General features: G+C 35.0%; 1 protein-coding gene across 3 annotated transcripts in view; it reads right to left on the minus strand.

Moving 5' to 3' along the window:
• Positions 1 to 20,416, minus strand: part of REV3L (REV3 like, DNA directed polymerase zeta catalytic subunit) — a 190,605-nt gene that overhangs the window by 85,265 nt on the left and 84,924 nt on the right. For all 3 annotated transcript variants that reach the window (XM_059083580.2, XM_067011663.1, XM_067011664.1), the window contains 2 exons: positions 14,333 to 14,452; positions 11,382 to 11,619 (listed from right to left, as the gene is read on the minus strand). In XM_059083580.2, coding sequence (XP_058939563.1) covers positions 11,382 to 11,619; positions 14,333 to 14,452 — 358 coding nt within the window. The remainder of the gene's footprint in view (positions 1 to 11,381; positions 11,620 to 14,332; positions 14,453 to 20,416) is intronic.

Here is a 20,416-nt window from a genome sequence, read left to right on the forward strand (position 1 = left end):
GGATGGGCAAACTTACTTTCTATCCATACCTAATTTCTTCTTTCACTTGTCTTGAAAATCTGAAAATATTGCTTTATTATACATAGAACAGTTTTTCCATTAAGCCTTCCCCAAATCACAATTTGTCCTAAAATCACTCTTAAGAGATGAAAGAGTTATTAGAGGTCATCTAGTCTAGCTTTCTACCCAATGCAAAAATCTTATTTTTAACAGACCCTACAATCTCCACTTTTATATTCTTAGTATAACGGGCTTGCTGTCTCACAATCTTTTCTGTTATTAATGGCTCTAATTGTTAGTAATTTTCTTCCTATATTACACAAAAATCTTTCATTCCTGCCTTTGTCCTGTGTAGCCATATATAGCAGGCCTATGCCATGTTCCACATGATAACCTTTAAAATATTTGAAGGCATTATAATTTGTTCCATAATTCCTCTTTAATTAGACCAAACATTATCTATTCTTTCTACTGTTCTTTAAAAGTGACAGTGTTAACAAATCCTTCTAGTTTTCTTCCTTTTCTTTCCCTTTCCTTTCCTTTTTCAGTATTCTTAAAATATGGTACTCAGGAGGAATATAATATTCAATATACAAGTATCAATAGAATTAAATGACTCCTTTTCTAGACAATATACTTCTATTATTCAATCTCTCTTTAATATATATTTATAAAATGTTAAGGATTGTTTTTCCAAGGTTAACCTGGGGGTGGTTTTCACAGAATTGGTCCAGTCAATGAACACACAAGCATTAATTAATCATGGGATAAACCAGGCCTATTATTTTAAACATGTTGGCCCCACTTGGAACAAGGAGATGGTGATTTTATAAGAATGTTACATATTTGAATGTGTATCTACTTAATATGGGCATAAAAGTATAAATAGCTAAACCAGATATAATCTAAGAAACTGTAGAAGAAATGCTAATAATAGGTTGAAGGTAAAAATCAAATGGACAATATCAAAATAAAACAATGAAAGAACAATGAAGAAAAAGAAAAACAAATGGAAGTAAGAAAAATGCATCATGAAATGCCACATGATCAAATAAAAATATCAGTCAACAAATTTAGCTAAAATATAAAAGAAGCTCCTATTTATTACAGCAAGATTTAAATATATCAATAAATACTATAATTATTTTACTAATAAAATCCAAAATCTGTCAGAATAATAAATGTTACCCCAGGTACAGCTGGTAGACAATAATTAAATTCACTATTTTGGCAATACACTACAGATTTATTGTGCTCTTAATAAAGTAAAATTTATGACCTTCCCACAGAAATTGTTAAGCCCAGAATAAATCATAGGTCTATCTAGTCTATATTTGTGAAGCTGACTGATTGAACATAAAACCTATGACTCTACACTTCATTAGGCATCATCTTTTTAGTTTCAAGTTATTTTCGAATCTATATTTTGTCATTCAATGAATTACCAATCTCCAATGTTTCTGACAATCTGAATTCAATCTAGCATGCAACTTGGCAAACAGCAGCATTTAAGTGGTTTTTGAATGCAAAATCATGCAAGTTCTCTGTGAACCCACCTAATCAGTCACTATTACCATGTGATACTCCTTATCCACAAGGATGCTATGTAAGACTTTGTTATATATCTGGCTGAAATTAAGACTCAATATGATTATTACATTTCTCTAAGTAACCATATTTAAAATGAATATAAAGGCAGTAGAGCACGACTTGAACTCATGAAGGGTCTTGATATTCTCTGCTTCTCTAAGTGCCCACAAAGTGTTTATTTAATAATCGTAAGTATCACCCCTATTATAGGGGAGCAGAACTGGAAGCAAGCAGACCAGTTAAAAAGTGATTTCATAGTATTCCAGATAAATAATAATGAAGGCTTAAACTAGATAGGTTTAACAACAAGTAGAGGTGTAAAGGAGAGCAAATTAAATATGACACTGAAGTTACAAACTTCCAGAAGTTTAAGGCAAAGTGGTGTCATTACAGAAATAAAAACCAGAGACACAAGAACAAAGCCATTTTATACCACTGTCTATTATCATTTAGGATTGCTTATGCTCCAAAAGATGTTGATGTGGTTGGGGCATTTTTGAACAGGATATTTCATAAAAAGATTTATAAAGTTTATACAGAAAAAAATTGACAAAAAAATTTATAGAATAGCTACAAGAAATTGTATGTCTTTCACCCCCCCACCTTTTTTTTTTAACAGATTAGGAAATATCAGCAAAAGGCATTTTTATGACACTGTTGAGAGTCAAATCTATCAGGAAATAGAACACTGATTCTGTCTGGCTCAGGTAAAATTAGGTCTTCAAAGGTCAAGGAGATGAGTCTTTGACTGATTTAACACTGTGACAGCAAAGGGAACTGAGTATGTGAAACTAGGAAGGAAGTATGAAATAATATTTCACAGGTTTGGAATTTCCTACTCACAGAATAAAAATGGAATTCTTTGTAGGAGCATACTGTGAAAATATAGAAGAGAGGGTTCTGATATACACTCAGATAACAGGAGATGGTATCAGAAATTTTATTTTTTTATATTAGGTAATGTTGAGAAACTAGAGCTACATTAAATATATACTTATAATACTATATATGTATATATATAATACATATGTGTGTAAATATGATACATAGGTTAATCTCATTCATCTTTCAAAAACAAACTTTAGAAGTTTTAGTACTGCCTACAGAAGTTTGAAGTAGAGGCACACTCAGTGTTTTAAGCTCAGAGGCCCAATTTTTTTCCACACACAGAGCATACAGCTCAGGGGCAGACTCAAACCAATCAAGCTCACAAGAAACTGATTTAGAAAAACACACTGCCAAGGAGAGTGGCCAAGATGGCAGAGTAGAAGGACACTAAGCTCACCTCCTCTCACGAGCATACCAAAATCACAACTAACTGCAGAACAATCATTGATGAAAAAGACAGGAACCCACCAGAAAAGATCTCCTACAACTAAAAACATAAAGAAGGAACCACAGTGAGTTGCGTATGAGGGGCAGACTTGCAGTACAATCAAATCCCATATCCCTTGGGTGGGGGACCCACAAACTGGAGAATAACTATATTAGAGTGAGAGGTTTGAGCCCCATGTCAGCTCCCCCATCCCAGAGGTCTGGCATTGGAAACAGGAGCCACCAGAGCATTTGGTTTTGAATGCCAGGAGGGCTTGATTGCAGAAACTCCGCAGAATTGGGGGAAATAGAAACTTCAGTCTTAAACAGTGCACACATAATCTCACACACACTGGGACCAAGAGCAAAAACAGTAATTTGATAGGAGCCTGGGCCAGACCTACCTGCTGGTCTGGGAGGGTCTCCTGGGGAAGCAGGGGGTGGCTGTGGCTCACCCTGGGGACATAGGCACTGGCGGCAGACATATCAGGGAGCATTCATCTGTGTGAACTCTCCTGGAGGTTGACATCTTGGCACCAAGACCTAGGCCCACCCAATAGCCTTTAGGTTCCAGTGCTGGGACGCCTCAGGCTGAACAACAAACTGGGTGGGGACATAGCCCCATCCGTCAGCAGATAGGCTGCATAAGGACTTCCTAAGGCCACAGCCACCTCTAGAAGAGCCGCTAAACACAGACCTGCCCACCAAAGGGTCAAGACCCAGCTCCAATCACCAGTGGGCAGGCACGGGCCCCTCCCAACAGGAAGCCTATACAAGCCTCTAGACCAGCCTTACACACCAGGAGGCAGACACCAAAACAAGAAAACCTCAAGCAAGACCAAGTCCGCAAATGCAGATTAGACACTACCCTGGGACCACCTGGACCTGGGCCCTTGAGTGATGAGAGGGGAGTGCACTGCTGGGATGCATACAACATCTCCTACAATGGGCCACTTCTCCAAGGTCGAGAAACATAACTAACCTACCACATACATAAAAATACAAATAGCAATTTAGACAAAATGAGAAGACAGAGGAATATGTTTCTCATGAAGGAAAAAGATAAAACCCCAGAAGAAGAACTAAGTGATAGGCAATCTACCTGAGGAAGAGTTCAGAGTAATGATAATAAAGACGATCAAAGAACTCAGGAGAAGAATGGATGCAGATGAGAAATTAGAAGTTTTTAAAAAAGAATTAGAAAATATAAAGAGCAATCAAACAGAATTGAAGAATATAATAACTGAAAAGAAAAAACACAAGAAGGAATCAACAGTGGACTAAATGAGGAAGAAAAATGGATCACTGAACTGGAAGACAAAGGACTAGAAATCACTGCTGTTGAACAGAAAAAAGAAAAAAGGAAAAAAAAAAGACATGAGGACAGTTTAACAGACCTCTAGGACAACATCAAGAGTGCTAATTTTTGCATTATAGGGGTCCAGAAGGAGAAGACAGGGAGCAAGAGCATGAGAAAATATTTGAAGAGAACAGGATTAACCCAAGGAGGAACACACTGAGACACACAGTAATCAAATTGACAAAAATTAAAGATAAAGAGAGAATACTAAAAACAAGGGAAAAGCAACAAATAACATACAAGGGTACTCCCATAAGGCTATCAGCTGATTTTTCAGCAGAAACTGCAGGCCAGAAGAAGTGGCACAATATACTTAAAAGTGATAAAAGAGAAAAACCTACACCCAAGAATACTCTACCCAGCAAAGTTCCTTGATTTGATGGAGAAATCAAAAGCTTTATAGACAAGCAAAAGCCAGCACCACCAAACCAATTTTACAACAAATGCTAAAGGAATTTCTCTAGGCAGAAAAGGCCACAACTGGAAAAAAGAAAATGACAAAATGGAAAAGCTCACTGGTAAAGCCAAACATACAATAAAGTTAGGAAATCATCCAAACACAAAGCTAGTAGGGAGGTTAAAAGACAAAAGTAGTAAAATCATCTGTACCCACAATAAGCAGTTAAGGTATACATAAAACAATTATATGTAAAATATAATATCAAAAATAGTAATCACAACGGGAGGAGAGTACAAATACAGAGTGTTATCTAAAATGCATTTGAAATTAAGAGATCAGAAACTTGAAATAAGCATGTACGTATACAGACTGCTATACAAAACCTCATGGTAAACACAAAACAGAAAAACTATAATATACACCCAAAAAAGAAAAAGGAATCCAAATGTAACACTAAAGACAGTCATCAAATCACAAGAGAACAAAAGAAAGGGGGAAAAAAAGACCTACAAAAACAAATCCAAAACAATTAACAAAATGGCAATACGAACATATTTATCAATGAATACCTTAAATGAGAGAGGACTAAATGCTCTAACCAAAAGACACAGACTGGCTAAATGAATACAAAAACAGGACCTGTACATATGATGCCTACAAGAGACTCACTTCAGATCCAGAGACACATACAGACTGAAAGAGAGGGTATGGAAAAAGGTATTCCACACAAATGGAAATCAAAGACAAGTCAGAATCACAATACTTATATCAGACAAAATAGACTTTAAAATAAAGATGTTATAAGAGACAAAGAAGGACGCTACATAATGATCAAAGGATCAATCCAAGAAGATACAACAATTGCAAATATATATGCACCCAACAAAGGAGCACCTCAAAATATAAAGTAAATGTTAACAGGCATAAAAGCAGGAATTGACAGTAACAGAATAATAGTGGGGAACTTTAACACCCCACTTTCATCAATGGACAGATCATCCAGACAGAAAACCAGTAAGGAAACACAGGCCTAAAGTGACATATTAGACTAGATGGACTTAATTGATATATATAGGGCACTCCATCCAAAAGGAACAGAATACACATTCTTCTCAAGTGCACATAGAACATTTTCAAGGATATATCACATACTGGACCACAAAGCAAGCCTGGGTAAATCTGAGAAAACTGAAATCATATCAAGCATCTTTCCCAACCACAACACTATGAGGCTAGAAATCAACTACAAGAAAAAAAAAAAAACCGGGAAAACCACAAACATACAGAGGCTAAACAATATGCTACTAAACAACTAATGAATCACTGAATAAGTCACAGAGGAAATCTAAAAATATCTAGAGTCAAATGTAAATACTACAATCCAAAACTTATGAGATGCAGCAAAAGCAGTTCTAAGATAGAAGTTTATAACGATAACGAACAAGCTTACCCCAGGAAACAAGAAAAATCTCAAATAAACAACCTAATCTTACACCTAAATTAACTAGAGAAAAAAGAACAAACGAAACCCGAAGTTAGTAAAGGGAAAGAAATCATAAGGGTCAGAGCAGAAATAAAGGAAATAGAGACTAAAAAAACAATAGAAAAGATCAATGAAACTAAGAAGCTGGTTCTTTGAAAAGATAAACAAAATCGATAAACCTTTAGCCAGATTCATCAAGAGAAAAAGGGAGAGGGCCCAAATCAATAAAATCAGAAATGAAAAAGGAGAAGGTACAACTGACACCACAGAAATACAAAGGATCATAAGAGACTGCTACAAGAAACTACACGCCAATAAAATGGACAACTTAAAAGAAATGGAAGGACTTCCCTGGTGGTCCAGTGGCTGGGATTCCACACTCCCAATGCAGGGGACCCAGGTTCAATCCCTAGTCATGGAACTAGATCCCACATGCCACATGCCACAACTAGCTCCTGACGCAGCTAAATAAATAAATAAATATTTTTTTAAAAAGAAAGAAATGAAAATAAAAAATATGAGCAGACCAATTACCAGTACTGAAATTGAGTCAGTAATTAAAAAACCCCCAAGAAACAAAAGTCCAGGACCAGATGGCTTCACTGGTGAACTCTACCTAACATTTAGAGAAGAGTTAACACCTACCCGTCTGAAAATACTCCAAAAAACTGCAGAGAAAGGAATGCTTTCACACTCATTCTATGAGGCCACCATCAACCTGATACAAAAACCAGACAAAGATATCACATAAAAAGAAAATTACAGGCCAATATTACTGATGAACATAGGTGCAAAAATCCTCAATAAAATACTTGCAAGCTGACTCCAATAATACATTAAATACCATACACCATGATCAAGTGGGATTTACCCCAGGGATGCAAGGATTTTTCAATATATGCAAATCAATCAATGTAATACACCACATTAACCAACTGAAGAATAAAAATCATATGATCATCTCAATAGATGCAGAAAAAGCTTTTGATAAAATTCAACATCCATTTATGATAAAAACTCTCCAGAAAGTTGGCAGAGAGGGAACACACCTCAACAAAATAAAGGCCATATATAACAAACCCACACCTAACATCATACTAAATGGTTAAAAGCTGAAAGCATTTCCTCTAAGATCAGGAACAAGACAAGGATACTCACTCTTGCCACTTTTATTCAACATAGTTTTGGAAGTCCCAGCACAGCAACCAGAGAAGAAAAAGAATAAAAGGGATTCAAACTGGAAAAGAAGTAAAACTGTCACTGTTTGCAGATGACACGATGCTATACAAAGAAAATCCAAAAGATGTCACCAAAAAACTACTAGAGCCCAACAATGAATTTGGTAAAGTTGCAGGATACAAAATTAATACCAGAAATCTATTGCATTTCTATATGCTTACAATGAAAGATCAGAAAGAGAGGACTTCCCTGGTGGTGCAGTGGTTAAGAATCCGCCTGCCAATGCAGGGGACACAGGTTTGATCCCTGGTCTGGGAAGATCCCACATGCAGCAGAGCAACTAAGCCCATGCACCACAACTACTGAGCCTGTGCTCAGGAGCCCGTGAGCCACAACTACTGAAGCTCGCAGGCCTAGAGTCTGTGCTGCACAACAAGAGAAGCCACCGCAATGAGAAGCATGCACACTGCAACAAAGAGTAGCCCCTGCTTGCCACAACTAGAGAAAGCCCACTCACAGCAATGAAGACCCAAAAACAAATAAATAAAATAAATAAATTTATATATATATGTATAAAGATCAGAAAGAGAAATTAGAGAAACAACTCCATTTACCAGCACAGCAAAAAGAATAAAATACCTAGGAATAAACCTACCTAAGGAGGCAAAAGACCTGTACTCCAAAAACTATGACACTGATGAAAGAAATTGAAGATGACACAAACAGCTGGAAAAATACACTGTGTTCTTGGATTGACGGAATCTATGTTGTTAAAAATGACCATACTACCCAAAGCAATCTACAGATTCAATACAATTCCTACCAAATTACCAATAACATTTTTCACAGAACTGGAACAAAAAATTTTTTAATTTGTATGGAAAAACAAAGGACCCCAAATAGCCAAACAATCTTGAGAAGGAAGAACAGAGCTGGAGGAATCAGGCTCCCTGACTTCAGAGAACTACAGTAATCAAAACAGTATGGTACTGGCACAAAAACACACACACAGATCAATGGAACTGGACAGAAAGTCCAGAAATAAACTCATGCACTTAAGGTCAATTAATCTACAACACAGGAGGCAAGAATATACAACAGAGAAAAGACAGTCTCTTCAACTAGTGGTGCTGGGAAAACTGGACAGCTACATTCAAAAGAATGAAATTAGAACATTCTCTACACCATTTACAAAAATAAACTCAAAATGGATCAAAGACCTGATAGTGAGACTGGATACTATAAAACTCCTAGAGGAAAACAAAGACAGCACAGTCTTTGACATAAATTGCAGCAAAATTTTTTTGGATCCATCTCCTTTAGTAATGGAAATAAAAACAAAAATAAACAAATGGGACCTAACTAAAAAGCTTTTGCACAGCAAAGGAAACCATAAACAAAAGGAAAAGACAACCTATGGAATGGGAGAAAAATATCTGCAAATGATGTGACCAACAAGGACTTAATTTCCAAAATATACAAACAGCTCACGCAGCTTAATAAAAAAAAAAAAAAAAAAAAAAAAAAAAAACAGGGCTTCCCTGGTGGTGCAGTGGGTTAAGAATCCACCGGCCAATGCAGGGGACACAGGTTTGAGCCCTGGTCCAGGAATATCCCACATGCCATGGAGCAACTAAGCCCACTCCACAACTACTAAGCCTGCACTCTAGAGCCCACGAGCCACAACTACTGAGGCCTGCACGTCTAGAGCCCGAGCTCTGCAACAAGAAAAGCCACCACAATGAGAAGCCTACGCACCACAACTAACAGTAGCCCTCACTCACCACAATTAGAGAAAGCCCATGTGCAGCAACGAAGACCCAATGCAGCCATAAATAAATAAATTTAAAATAAAATAAAAGGAATAAACATTTTAAAAGAAATTTTAAAAACCAAACAATCCAATCATACAATCAGCAGAAGACCTAAACAGACATTTCTCCAAAGAAGACATACAGATGGCCAACAGGCACATGAAAAGATGCTCAATATCACTAATTGTTAGAGAAATCCAAATTGAAACTACAATGAGGTATCACTTCACAGCAGTCAGAACTTCCATCATTAAAAAGTCTACAAATAACAAATGAAGAGGGTGTGGAGAAAAAGGAACCCTCCTACACTGCTGGTGGGAATGTAGATTGGTGCAGCCACTATGGAGAACAGTATGGAGGTGGTTTAAAATACTAAAAATAGAGCTACCATGTGATTCTGCAATCCCACTCCTGGACATAAATCTGGAGAAAACTCTACTTCAAAAAGATACATGTACCCCAATGTTCACAGCAGCACATTCGGAATAGCCAAGACAATGGAAGCCACCTAAGTGTCAATCAACAGATGAATGGAGAAAGAAGATGTGGGATATATATATATATATATATATATATATATATATATATATATATACACACACGTGTATATATATATATATATGTGAATATTACTCAGCCATAAAAAAGAATAAAATAATGCCATTTGCAGCACCATGGATGGACTAAGTCAGACAGAGAAAGACAAATATCATATAATATCACTTATATGTGGAATTTAAAATATGATACAAATGGGGACTTCCCTGGTGGTCTAGTGGGTAAGACGCCACACTCCAAATGCAGGGGCCCAGGTTTGATCCCTGGTCAGGGAGCTAGATCCCACACGCCATAACTGAGAAGTCTGCATGCCATAACTAAGAAGTCTGCATGCCACAACTAAGACCCCGCATGCAGCAACTAAAGATCCTGCATGCCACAACGAAGATCCTGCATGCTGCAACTAAGATCCAGCACAGCCAAAATAAATAAATAAATATTTTAAAAAATATGATATGAATGAATTTATTTACAAAACAGAAAGACTCACAGACACAGAAAACAAACTTATGGTTACGAAAGGGGACAGTGCGGGAGGGAGATAAATTAGGAATTTGGGATTAACATATACACATTACTTTATGAAAACAGATAAACAATAAGGGCCTACTGTATAGCACAGGGAACTCTATTCAATATAATAATCTATAATCGAAAAGAATCTGAAAAAGAATATATATATAAAAAACTGAATCACTTTGCTATACACCTGAAACTAACGAAACATTGTAAATTAACTATACTTTAAAAAAAAGGTTAAAATGTAGGGCTTCCCTGGTGGCGCAGTGGTTGAGAATCCGCCTGCCGATGCAGGAGACACGGGTTCGTGCCCTGGTCCGGGAAGATCCCACGTGCCGCGGAGCAACTAAGCCCGTGAGCCATGGCCGCTAGGCCTGCGCGTCCGGAGCCTGTGCTCCGCAATGGGAGAGGCCACAACAGTGAGAGGCCCGCATACCGCAAAAAAAAAAAAAAAAAAAAAAAAAGGTTAAAATGTAAAAAGAAGGGGAAAAAAAAGAACAAAAAGGAAACCACACTGCCATCTTACTTGTTTTCTTTGAGAAATGGAACAGAATATCAGTGACTGCTTCTGACACTCATTCATTCATTACTATTTAACTCCTTCGATCTAATCAGACCTAGAAGCCATTCCTTGTCTTCAAGCTGACTATATTTGTTGCTCCGACCCATAAGAGTTTAACTCTCAAAGGGCATTCTTTTTTCCTCAAGTTCTGAGATAAGGAGGCACTTCTATTTTGCCCCATTTATGACCCACATATTACTACTGTATGTATAGACAGATGATTTCTAAGTTAGGTTTATGAGGAGAGCACAAATATATGAGATGATGGATGTTAACTAAACCTGTTGTGGTGATCATTTCATAATATATGTAAATCAAACCATTATGCTGTACATCGAAAATTCATACTGTGGTGTATATCAATTATATCTTGTTAGTAATAGAAAAAAATAAAGTTAGGTTTAATCTTTTTAAATGTACCAAAATTTTATTTTGCTTGGAATATAAAGTTTACACACTATTTAAAAGAGATTTCAAAGAAGTCAATTTAGTTTATTAGGTATTTTTTATCATGAATAATAGTAAGAAATAATTTCTGATTAAAGAACAATGATAATGACCAAAGGAAGTTATTAAAACCACTGAAATAACTAAAAAGTTACCTCTTTTTGGCACAATGTTCTTCAATATTGCTGTCCCATCTCTGAGACATCACTAAACTAAGCTCCATTTCTTCTTTTTCAATCTGTGGTTCATTTTCTTCATCATCACTATTTTGAGGAATTTTACTGTGTCCAAAGGAACGACATGATGATGGCATCCTATTTCTTCCCCCCTGATATCCGTCATTTTCCAAACCAGCAAGAAGATGTACCAGAGCCTCATCAGGACTACTGTCCACTACAAAACAAGTGAAGCATCACCAACAGACAACTTAAATTTTCTAAATAATTCAATTAATTGAGATCAATTACATATAAAACAATAAGAATCACAGATGCTGGCACATGCTGAAAGGATACAGCTGGTACAAAGATTTATGTATTGATGTAGTTCGTCCATTAAAGTGTAATCTTTGGACCACCTGCATTACAAATGATTTTGTGTTCTTAAAAAGAAAATTCCCACACACCATCTCACACCTACTGAATTAGAGTTTCTGAGGTAGGGCCCAGGAATTTGCATGTTAACAAGCTGCTCAATCTCTTACTGCACAAGCAAGGTTGAGGAGCACTAAACCAAATATAATCACAAGTGATCAAACTAAACATAAAATATATAATAAATATATGAATTAATGCCAAGGAAGTGCCTTAAAAATGATAATGTGAACACCTTATTCCTCTCTTAAGCTGTATTTAGCTCACAGGACAGTCAAACAAAACCTGTAGTTGAAAAACATGAGAGAGCTTTAAAAGTCATTAATAACATTACTTAAAAACCTTGAAGACCACCACTGAAGTATCACCATCATATGCACTAGGGTTGATAAAATCAAAGACAGATAATAACAAGTGTTGACAAGGATGTGAAGAAATTGGAGCCCTCATACACTGCTGGTCGGATTGTACACTGGTGCAGTTGCTTTGGGGAAAAAAAGTTTGGCAGTTCCTCAAAAGGTTAAACACCAGAGGACACAGTAATTCCATTCCTAGGTATGTATCCAAGAGAAGTGAAAACATATGTCCATACGAAAACCTATACATGAATAATCATAGCAGCATTACCCCAATGGCCAAAAAAGTGGAAACAACCCAAATATCCATCAACTGAAAGATGAAAAAATGAAATATGGTATATATCCGGACGATGCAACATTATTCAATAGTAAAAAGGAATGCAATACTGATATATACCTCAACATGAATGAATCTTGAAAACATTATGCTAAGTGAAAGAATACAGAAACAAAAGGTTATATGATTCTGCTTACATGAAATGCCAAAAATAGGTAAATCCAGCAAAAGAGAAAATAGATTAGAGGTTGCCAGAGGCTGAGAGGAAGGAAAAATGGGAAGTGACTACAAATGGGTATTGGACTTCTTTTTAGGGTGATAAAAATGTCCTGGAAAAAAAAAAAAATGTCCTGGAATTAGATAGTGAAAATTGTTGCATAAATACCTGAAATGCTAAAAACCACTGACCTGTACATGTTAGAAGGTGAGTTTTACAATATGTGAATTATATCCCAATAAAAGCTATTATTTTTAAAAAAATCATAAAGATGGAGGTTTGTTCTAATCTAGTACACAACCTTTTTCTCTGTAAAATGAGATAATATATTCCCCATTTACTGAACTATTAAGTTTCAGGTTTTCTTGTTGACATTAAACAAACTGGTTCAATCATGTAACCAACTGTAAGGCTACTAACTGTAAGGCAAAATTGAAGATATTTGCTTATAAGAGCCATTTTGGCAAAAATCCATTTCTTAAACCTAGAATTGCAGTTAATTTTTCCTGCCTCATACTTTAAAAATGGTTAATATTGGCAAATGATTTACAGATATTTGACTCTCAGATCTCCAACATTGAGACTGCATTTTTTGTAACCTATGCAAGGTGGAATTATATCAGCTGGTGATACATTATATTTGCCTAATATAATGAAATAAGGATATGTCTCTCCTCTTTTTCAATTTCTTTGTTTTTTTATAACTAAAACATAATTTAGGTATATACATATTTATTTACTCAGACAGAGAAATAGATTATAAACTTCAAATTAATTTTTAAATGTGGTCTTTGGATCATTTCTTTCTACGTATGTCATGTCGTTCATTTAAAAAAGAAAAAAGCTACCTACCTCCATAGAAAATGTTCTTGAAATATGACTGTGTACAATAAATTTGTTACTGTCCCTAGTCATTCAATTAATCTTCCAATCAAATGAAAATGTAAATAACAGAGAGAGGACACTGTAGAGAGGTAGGATAACATCTGATGCTATACCTCATTTGATACAGTAAGAATGGAAAAACAGAAAGTGAGCAAGAAACATAAAATCACTATACCAAGCAAAGCAAGAGGCATGAAGTTCAATAATATCTCACTTTTTGCAATGTAAATTTAAATAAATTTCTGAAAAATGTCAGTAATTTAGACTAAATTATTGAAATGAAATCTAGCAAATGGTTTATCATATTAATGAAAGTGCATTTATGGAGATGCAAAGATACTCAGAAATAACTGTCATGTTCTACATGCTAGTCAAAAATTGACAGCTCGAAAGGAATTGTCCAGGGAAATTCCTGATACTTACCAAGAAAGAATCAATTATGGTATTTTATTAATGTTCTTAACTTTGGAGAATTTTAATTCAAAATAAGCATATTTCCCCTTAAAGCAATATGGTTTTCTTCCAAACAAAGTCAAGTTAAAAAAAAAAAAAAAGAGAGAATTATTTTCTTTCACAATTATTTTTCAGAAAAAGCTGTGTAGAAAACAAAAAAGAAGCTACTACATCTCGTAATGCAAGATTTCATTTTTATACTGAGTAAGAATTTATCAAACATGCAATATTAACCTCTTCAAATCAAAGAAAAAAATACCACCTGACATACGCACTTTTGTTGATATAAGGCACTGAAAATTATGGCACAATTGTTACTTACAGAAAGCTGGTGACTCACTCAGTCTTTGGGTCAAAGGCTGAAAAGTCTGACTGTTTTCCATGAGGTTCAAAATTGCTTCTTCATTAATAAGAGCTTCCTCCACTTTGTGTCTAATATGACCTTAAGAGTACAAAAAATACAAAAACATTAAAGTAAATAACCTAAATCTGAAATTTACTGTTTAGAATTTGTGTAAATTAGGAAACATTACAATGTAAACCTATTTAAAATTTTGAAGTGTTACTGACATATGCTAAATAAAACCATACTAAAACTTAATGAAAGCCACGGGAATATCTAACCAGTCACACAGAGAAATTAAAAAAACAAAAACAAAAAACCCTGAAGCTGTGAATCACTAAATATTTACAATCTCTTTAGCCTCTAAATCCTACCTAGTATGTACAGATAGTTATATTACTCTGATAAAAATCAAGTACATTAAAATTTGTAAAATGAGTTCTTAGAGGGAAGTTCATAGTGATACAGGCCTTCTTTAAGAAAAAAGAAAAAGTTCAAATAAACAATCTAACACATCACCTAGAAGAATTAGAAAAAGAACAAACAAAACCTAAAGTCAGCAGAAGGAAGGAGATAATAAAGATCAGAGAGGAAATAAATAAAATAGAGATTTAAAAAAATAGAAAAAAGTCAATAAAACCAAGAGCTGATTCTTTGAAAGTGTAAACAAAATTGACAAACCTCTGACCAGGCTTACCAAGAAAAAAGAGAGAAGACCCAAATAAACAAAATAAGAAATCAAAGAGGAGAAATCACAACTGATACTGCAGAAATACAAAAAACCATAAGACAGTACTATGAACAATTACACAACCTAGAAGAAATGGACAACCTTCTAGAAACATACAGCCCTTCAAAACTGAAACAAGAAACAGATAACTTGAACAGATCATCTGATCACTAGAAGTGAAACAGAATCTGTAATAAAAAAAAACTCCCTGCAAACAAAAGTCCAGAACCAGATGTTCACAGATGAATTCCACCAAACGCACAAAGAAGGTATACCAATCCCTCTCAAACTCTTCCAAAAGATTGAAGAGGAAGGAATACTCCCAAAGACATTCTATGAAGCCACCATCACCCTGATACTGAAACTAGACAAAGACACTACCCAAAAAAGAAAATTACAGGCCAATATCTTTGATGAATATAAATGCAAAAATTCTCAATAAAATATTAGCAAACTGCATCCAACAACACGTAAAAAGATCACACACCATGACCAAGTTGGATTCATCCCAAGGTCAAAAGGATGGCTCAACATGTGCAAATCAATCAATGTGATATACCACATCAACAAAAGAAAAGACAAAAATCACATAATCATCTCAATAGACGCAGAAAAAGTATCTGAAAAAATTCAACATCCATTCATGATAAAAACCCTTACAAAAGGGGGTATAGAGGGAACATACCTCAACATAACAAAAGCTATTTATGACAAACCCACAGCCAATATAATACTCAATGATGAAAAGCTGAAAGCCTTCCTGCTAAAATCTGGAACAAGACAAGGATGCCCACTCTCAACATTTCTATTCAACATAGTATTGGAAGCCCTAGCAACAGCAATCTTACAAGAAAAAGAAATAAAAGGTATTCAAATTCATAGGGAAGAGGTAAAATTGTCATTATATGCAGATGACATGATAGTATATATAGAAAACCCTAAAGACTCCACACAAAAACTACTAGAACTGATAAATGAATACAAGGTATCAGGATACAGGATTAACATACAGAAATTGGTTGCGTTTCTTTACACTAACAATGAAATACCAGAAAGGGAACGTAAACAAACAATCCCTTTTAAAATCACATCAAAAAAAAAAATAAAATACTTAGGAGTAAACATCACCAAGGAGGTGAAAGACTTATATGCTGAGAACTATTGATACAAAACATTAATAAAGGAGACTGAAGATGACTCAAAGAAATGGAAAGATATCCCATGCTCCTGGATTGGAAAAATTAATAGTTAAAATGGCTATACTACCCAAAGTAATATACATATTTAAGGCAATACCCATCAAAACACCCATGACATTTTTCACAGAACTAGAATAAATATTCCTAAAATTTATATGGAATCATAAGAGACCCAGAATTGCCAAAACAATCCTGAGGAAAAAGAAGAAAGCAGGAGGCATAACCCTTCCAGACTTCTGACAATATTACAAAATTATAGTAATCAGAACAGCATAGGGGCTTCCCTGAGGTGCAGTGGTTGAGAATCTGCCTGCCAATGCAGGGGACACGGGTTCGTGCCCGGGTCTGGGAAGATCCCACATGCCACGGAGCGGCTAGGCCCGTGAGCCATGGCCGCTGAGCCTGCGCATCCGGAGCCTGTGCTCCGCAACGGGAGAGGCCACGACAGTGAGAGGCCCGTGTACCGCAAAAAAAAAAAAAAAAAAATCCACTCCCTTTACTTCCCACCCCTGCCACATAAAATCAACCAACAAAAATCTATATAGGTCTGGATGGTTTTACAGATGAGATCTATCAAATCTCTAAGATATAGATTATATCAATCTAATAAAAATTCTTGAAAGGAGAGTTGAAAAATATGAAAAGCTCCACAACGCATTTAATGGAGGCAAAGTATGAATCTTTCTCAATTACTGAAAAAAAAAAAAAAGTTAAAATTCTGAAAAAAAATATTACCAAAGTAGATATAGCAACATTTTTAAAAAAAGCACATTATGACAACGAAGGATTTATTTCAGGAGTGCAAGGATAGTTTAACATTAGATACATTAACATTATTAATGTAACTACCATATTAACAGAGTAAAAGAAAAACTGATTATGTCGATATTTTCAGAAAAAAAAATTTGGTAAAATTTAATATCCATTCATGATTTTAAAAAACCCAAACTTCTTAACAAGCAAGAAACAGAAGAGATAATAAACTGATTAAAGTTTATCTACCAATATCCTGTAGTAAATTTCATACTTAATGATGAAATATAAAAGCATTCACTTTAAAGCCAGGAAAAACGTTTTTTTCATATCTACTTAATATTATCGTTACGTTCTTAAGCACTGCATTAAAACATTAAAAAATAAAAAGTATAAGGGTGGGAAGGGAAGTAATACAATTATTATTTTCTGACGATGACTCTATACACAGAAAATCCAATCAAAAAGACATATAAGCTATTAGCACTAATAAAAGTTGCTGGATATAAGATTGACACACAAGGTCAGTGAAGTTCCTAATACCAGCAATTAGAAGATGTAATTTTTGAAAGCTAAACTTAAAACTGCAACATTTATAAGGCACCTGGAACACATCTAATAAAAGATATAAAATAATTTTACCAGAAAAGTTGCAGAACTTTATTGAAAGACATGAAAGAAGACCAAATAAACTGAGAAATATATCATGTGCATAAATGAACTAATTTGGTATACAGAAAAATTTAAAATGTTTCTATATTGGTCTATAAATTCAATAAATTTCCAATAAAATCTCAACAGGTTCTTCCCAGAAACAAAACAATCTGATCTTAACATGGCAAAGCTTTTTTTTAAAGATCAAGAGTAAATACAACAATTTTGTAATGGCTAGTGGGAAGCTGCTGCACAGCACACGGAGATCATCTTGGTGCTTTGTGATGACCTAGAGGGGTGGAATAGGGAGGCTTAAGAGGAAGGGGTTATGGGGATGTATGTATACATATAACTAATTCACTTTGTTGTACAGCAGAAACTAACACAACATGGTAAAGCAATTATACTCCAATAAAGATGTATTAAAAAAGAGTAAATAAGATAATTTTGAAGCTAAATAGGGAAGATCTGCTCCTGATATATATCATTACCTAAAAGCAACAGTAATTACAAAAGTATGATATTAACATGGGAGAACACAACCGAGGTTGGGGAATTCAGTGGAAAAAAAAACTTTTCAATAAATATGTTGGAACCACTAGCTCTTTATATCTAGAAAAATAAATAACAATAATATCCTTACTATATACACAAGTAAAATGTCAGATGAACTGAAGACCTATATGTGAAAAACCAATCTGTAAGCACACATAAACCTTAAGGATGAAAACTTTCATTACATCCGGATAGGGAAGGAATTGTAAAGCAGGTACAAAAACCAACCAGTAAAGGAAAAAAACTGTTAACATTTAAGGTTAAAATTGAAGACACATAAAACACTAAAAAAAAAAGAAAAGGGAAGAAAGTTTTTTAAAAAGCTAAAAAAAAATTTGTGGAGACTTTAAAGTGTAATTCTAGATGAGGAGAAAATATCTCTACAATAAATATAACTGACAAAGGCTTGATATCCAGAAAATGAGGAATTCCTACAAATTAGTAAGAAAAAGAGTACAGATCCAATAGAAAATGAGCAAAGAACATGAATAAGCAATTCTCAGATAAAGAGATCCAAATGCTCAAACTTATTAGTAATCAGGAAATGAAGATTAAACTAAGGAGACTTAGATTTCAAAGAATGAGAATGGCAAAAAATTTTTACATCTTATACTATCAAATATTGTTGAGGATGTAGGGAGGTATAAGCTCTAACACATCGTGGGAATATAAACTTAGGTACATTTTATAGAGCAACTTTGAAATACTGGCTTTACTACCAAATGTGATAGTTTTATTGTTAACATACCTCAAAATCTGAAAAATTAAGCACTAAAATTGAGCTTATAAGGAAAATAAAAGGTTAAGACAAAACTTACGCAACTCTGTAATGAGAACACTAACAAAATCAGTAATTGGTACCTGAGGAAATTAACTGCTCAGTCAGGCAGGCAGCTCAGTGTGGCTGGAGGCTGTCATAGCAGATATTAAAAATGCACAGAAAATAATAGTATGGAAATTCTGGGTACATTTCGATTAGGATGGGGCTGGCAGATGCTAAGACAAAGCAAATGGAAGTAGAGCTCTGAGCCAGAAGGCTGCCATTAAAGTACTGAGGAGAGGGTGAAACCTGCCATGAGTCGGAGAGCACAATGCTAGGATGCAACTCTAGGGAAGGAGGAAGCCCTGGGTGGGTGTAGGTGCTCATTTCTAGCTGCTGTTTAATACAGTCAAAAGAGCCCCTGCTGCCAATGCAGCAGTGAAAAGAGGGCTTTTCCTTTCCTACTGAAGGCTGCAATTCTACTCCTCCTATTCTGGCTCCCCTTGCCTAGAAAAATTTTATGAGAAACAACATGACTTCTAAGTAAAACTTTCATTATTCTCTTATTTACCAATCATGTATAAGCTAACTGTATTACAAAAACCCTGTTAGAATAGATGCTATCTAGGTAGAGTATAATACATACACGCTAGGACCTGGCAAATTACACTTCTGTATGTCTTCTGTAGAGAAACTCTTGCACATGGCCACAAGGTGACAGACATAACACTGTTAACAGTGCAAAAGTGAAAACCATCTAATAGTTGTAGAGAACAGAAATACTTGTTTAGTCTTACAAAAGAATGCTAATCAGCAGCTAAAAATGAATGACCTAGAAACATGTACGAACAAGGATAGATTTCAAAGTTATTACTGTTGACACAAAAGATACTCAACATCATTATTAATGAGGGATATGATGATTAAACCATAATGAGATGCCGTTTCACACATACTAGGATGGCTATATAAAAAAAGACAGATAATAACAAGTGTTAGTGAGAACGTGGGGTTTCTGACACCCTCATATACTGCTGGTGGGAATGTAAAACAGTGCAGTCACTTTGGAAAAGTTTGGCAATTTATTAAAAATTAAACACAAATTTATCAAACGATTCAGCAATTCTCTTCCTTGGTATCTACTCAAGAAAAATGAAAATATATACCCATACAAAGACATAAATGTTCAGAGCAGCATTATTCTTAAGCGCCAAAAAGTGAAAACAACTCAAATTTTCATCAACTGATGAATTAGTCAATAAAATATATCAGTAGAATGCAATACTACTAGGCAATAAAATGGGATGAAATACTGATAGAGATACTCCAATATGGATGAGCCTGAAAACATTATGCTAAGTGAAAGAAGCAAGGCACAAAAGATCACATTTTGTATGATTTCATTTGCATGA

Source organism: Kogia breviceps, chromosome 13 (assembly GCF_026419965.1).
Source record: "Kogia breviceps isolate mKogBre1 chromosome 13, mKogBre1 haplotype 1, whole genome shotgun sequence".
NCBI classification, from domain to species: Eukaryota; Metazoa; Chordata; class Mammalia; order Artiodactyla; family Physeteridae; genus Kogia; species Kogia breviceps.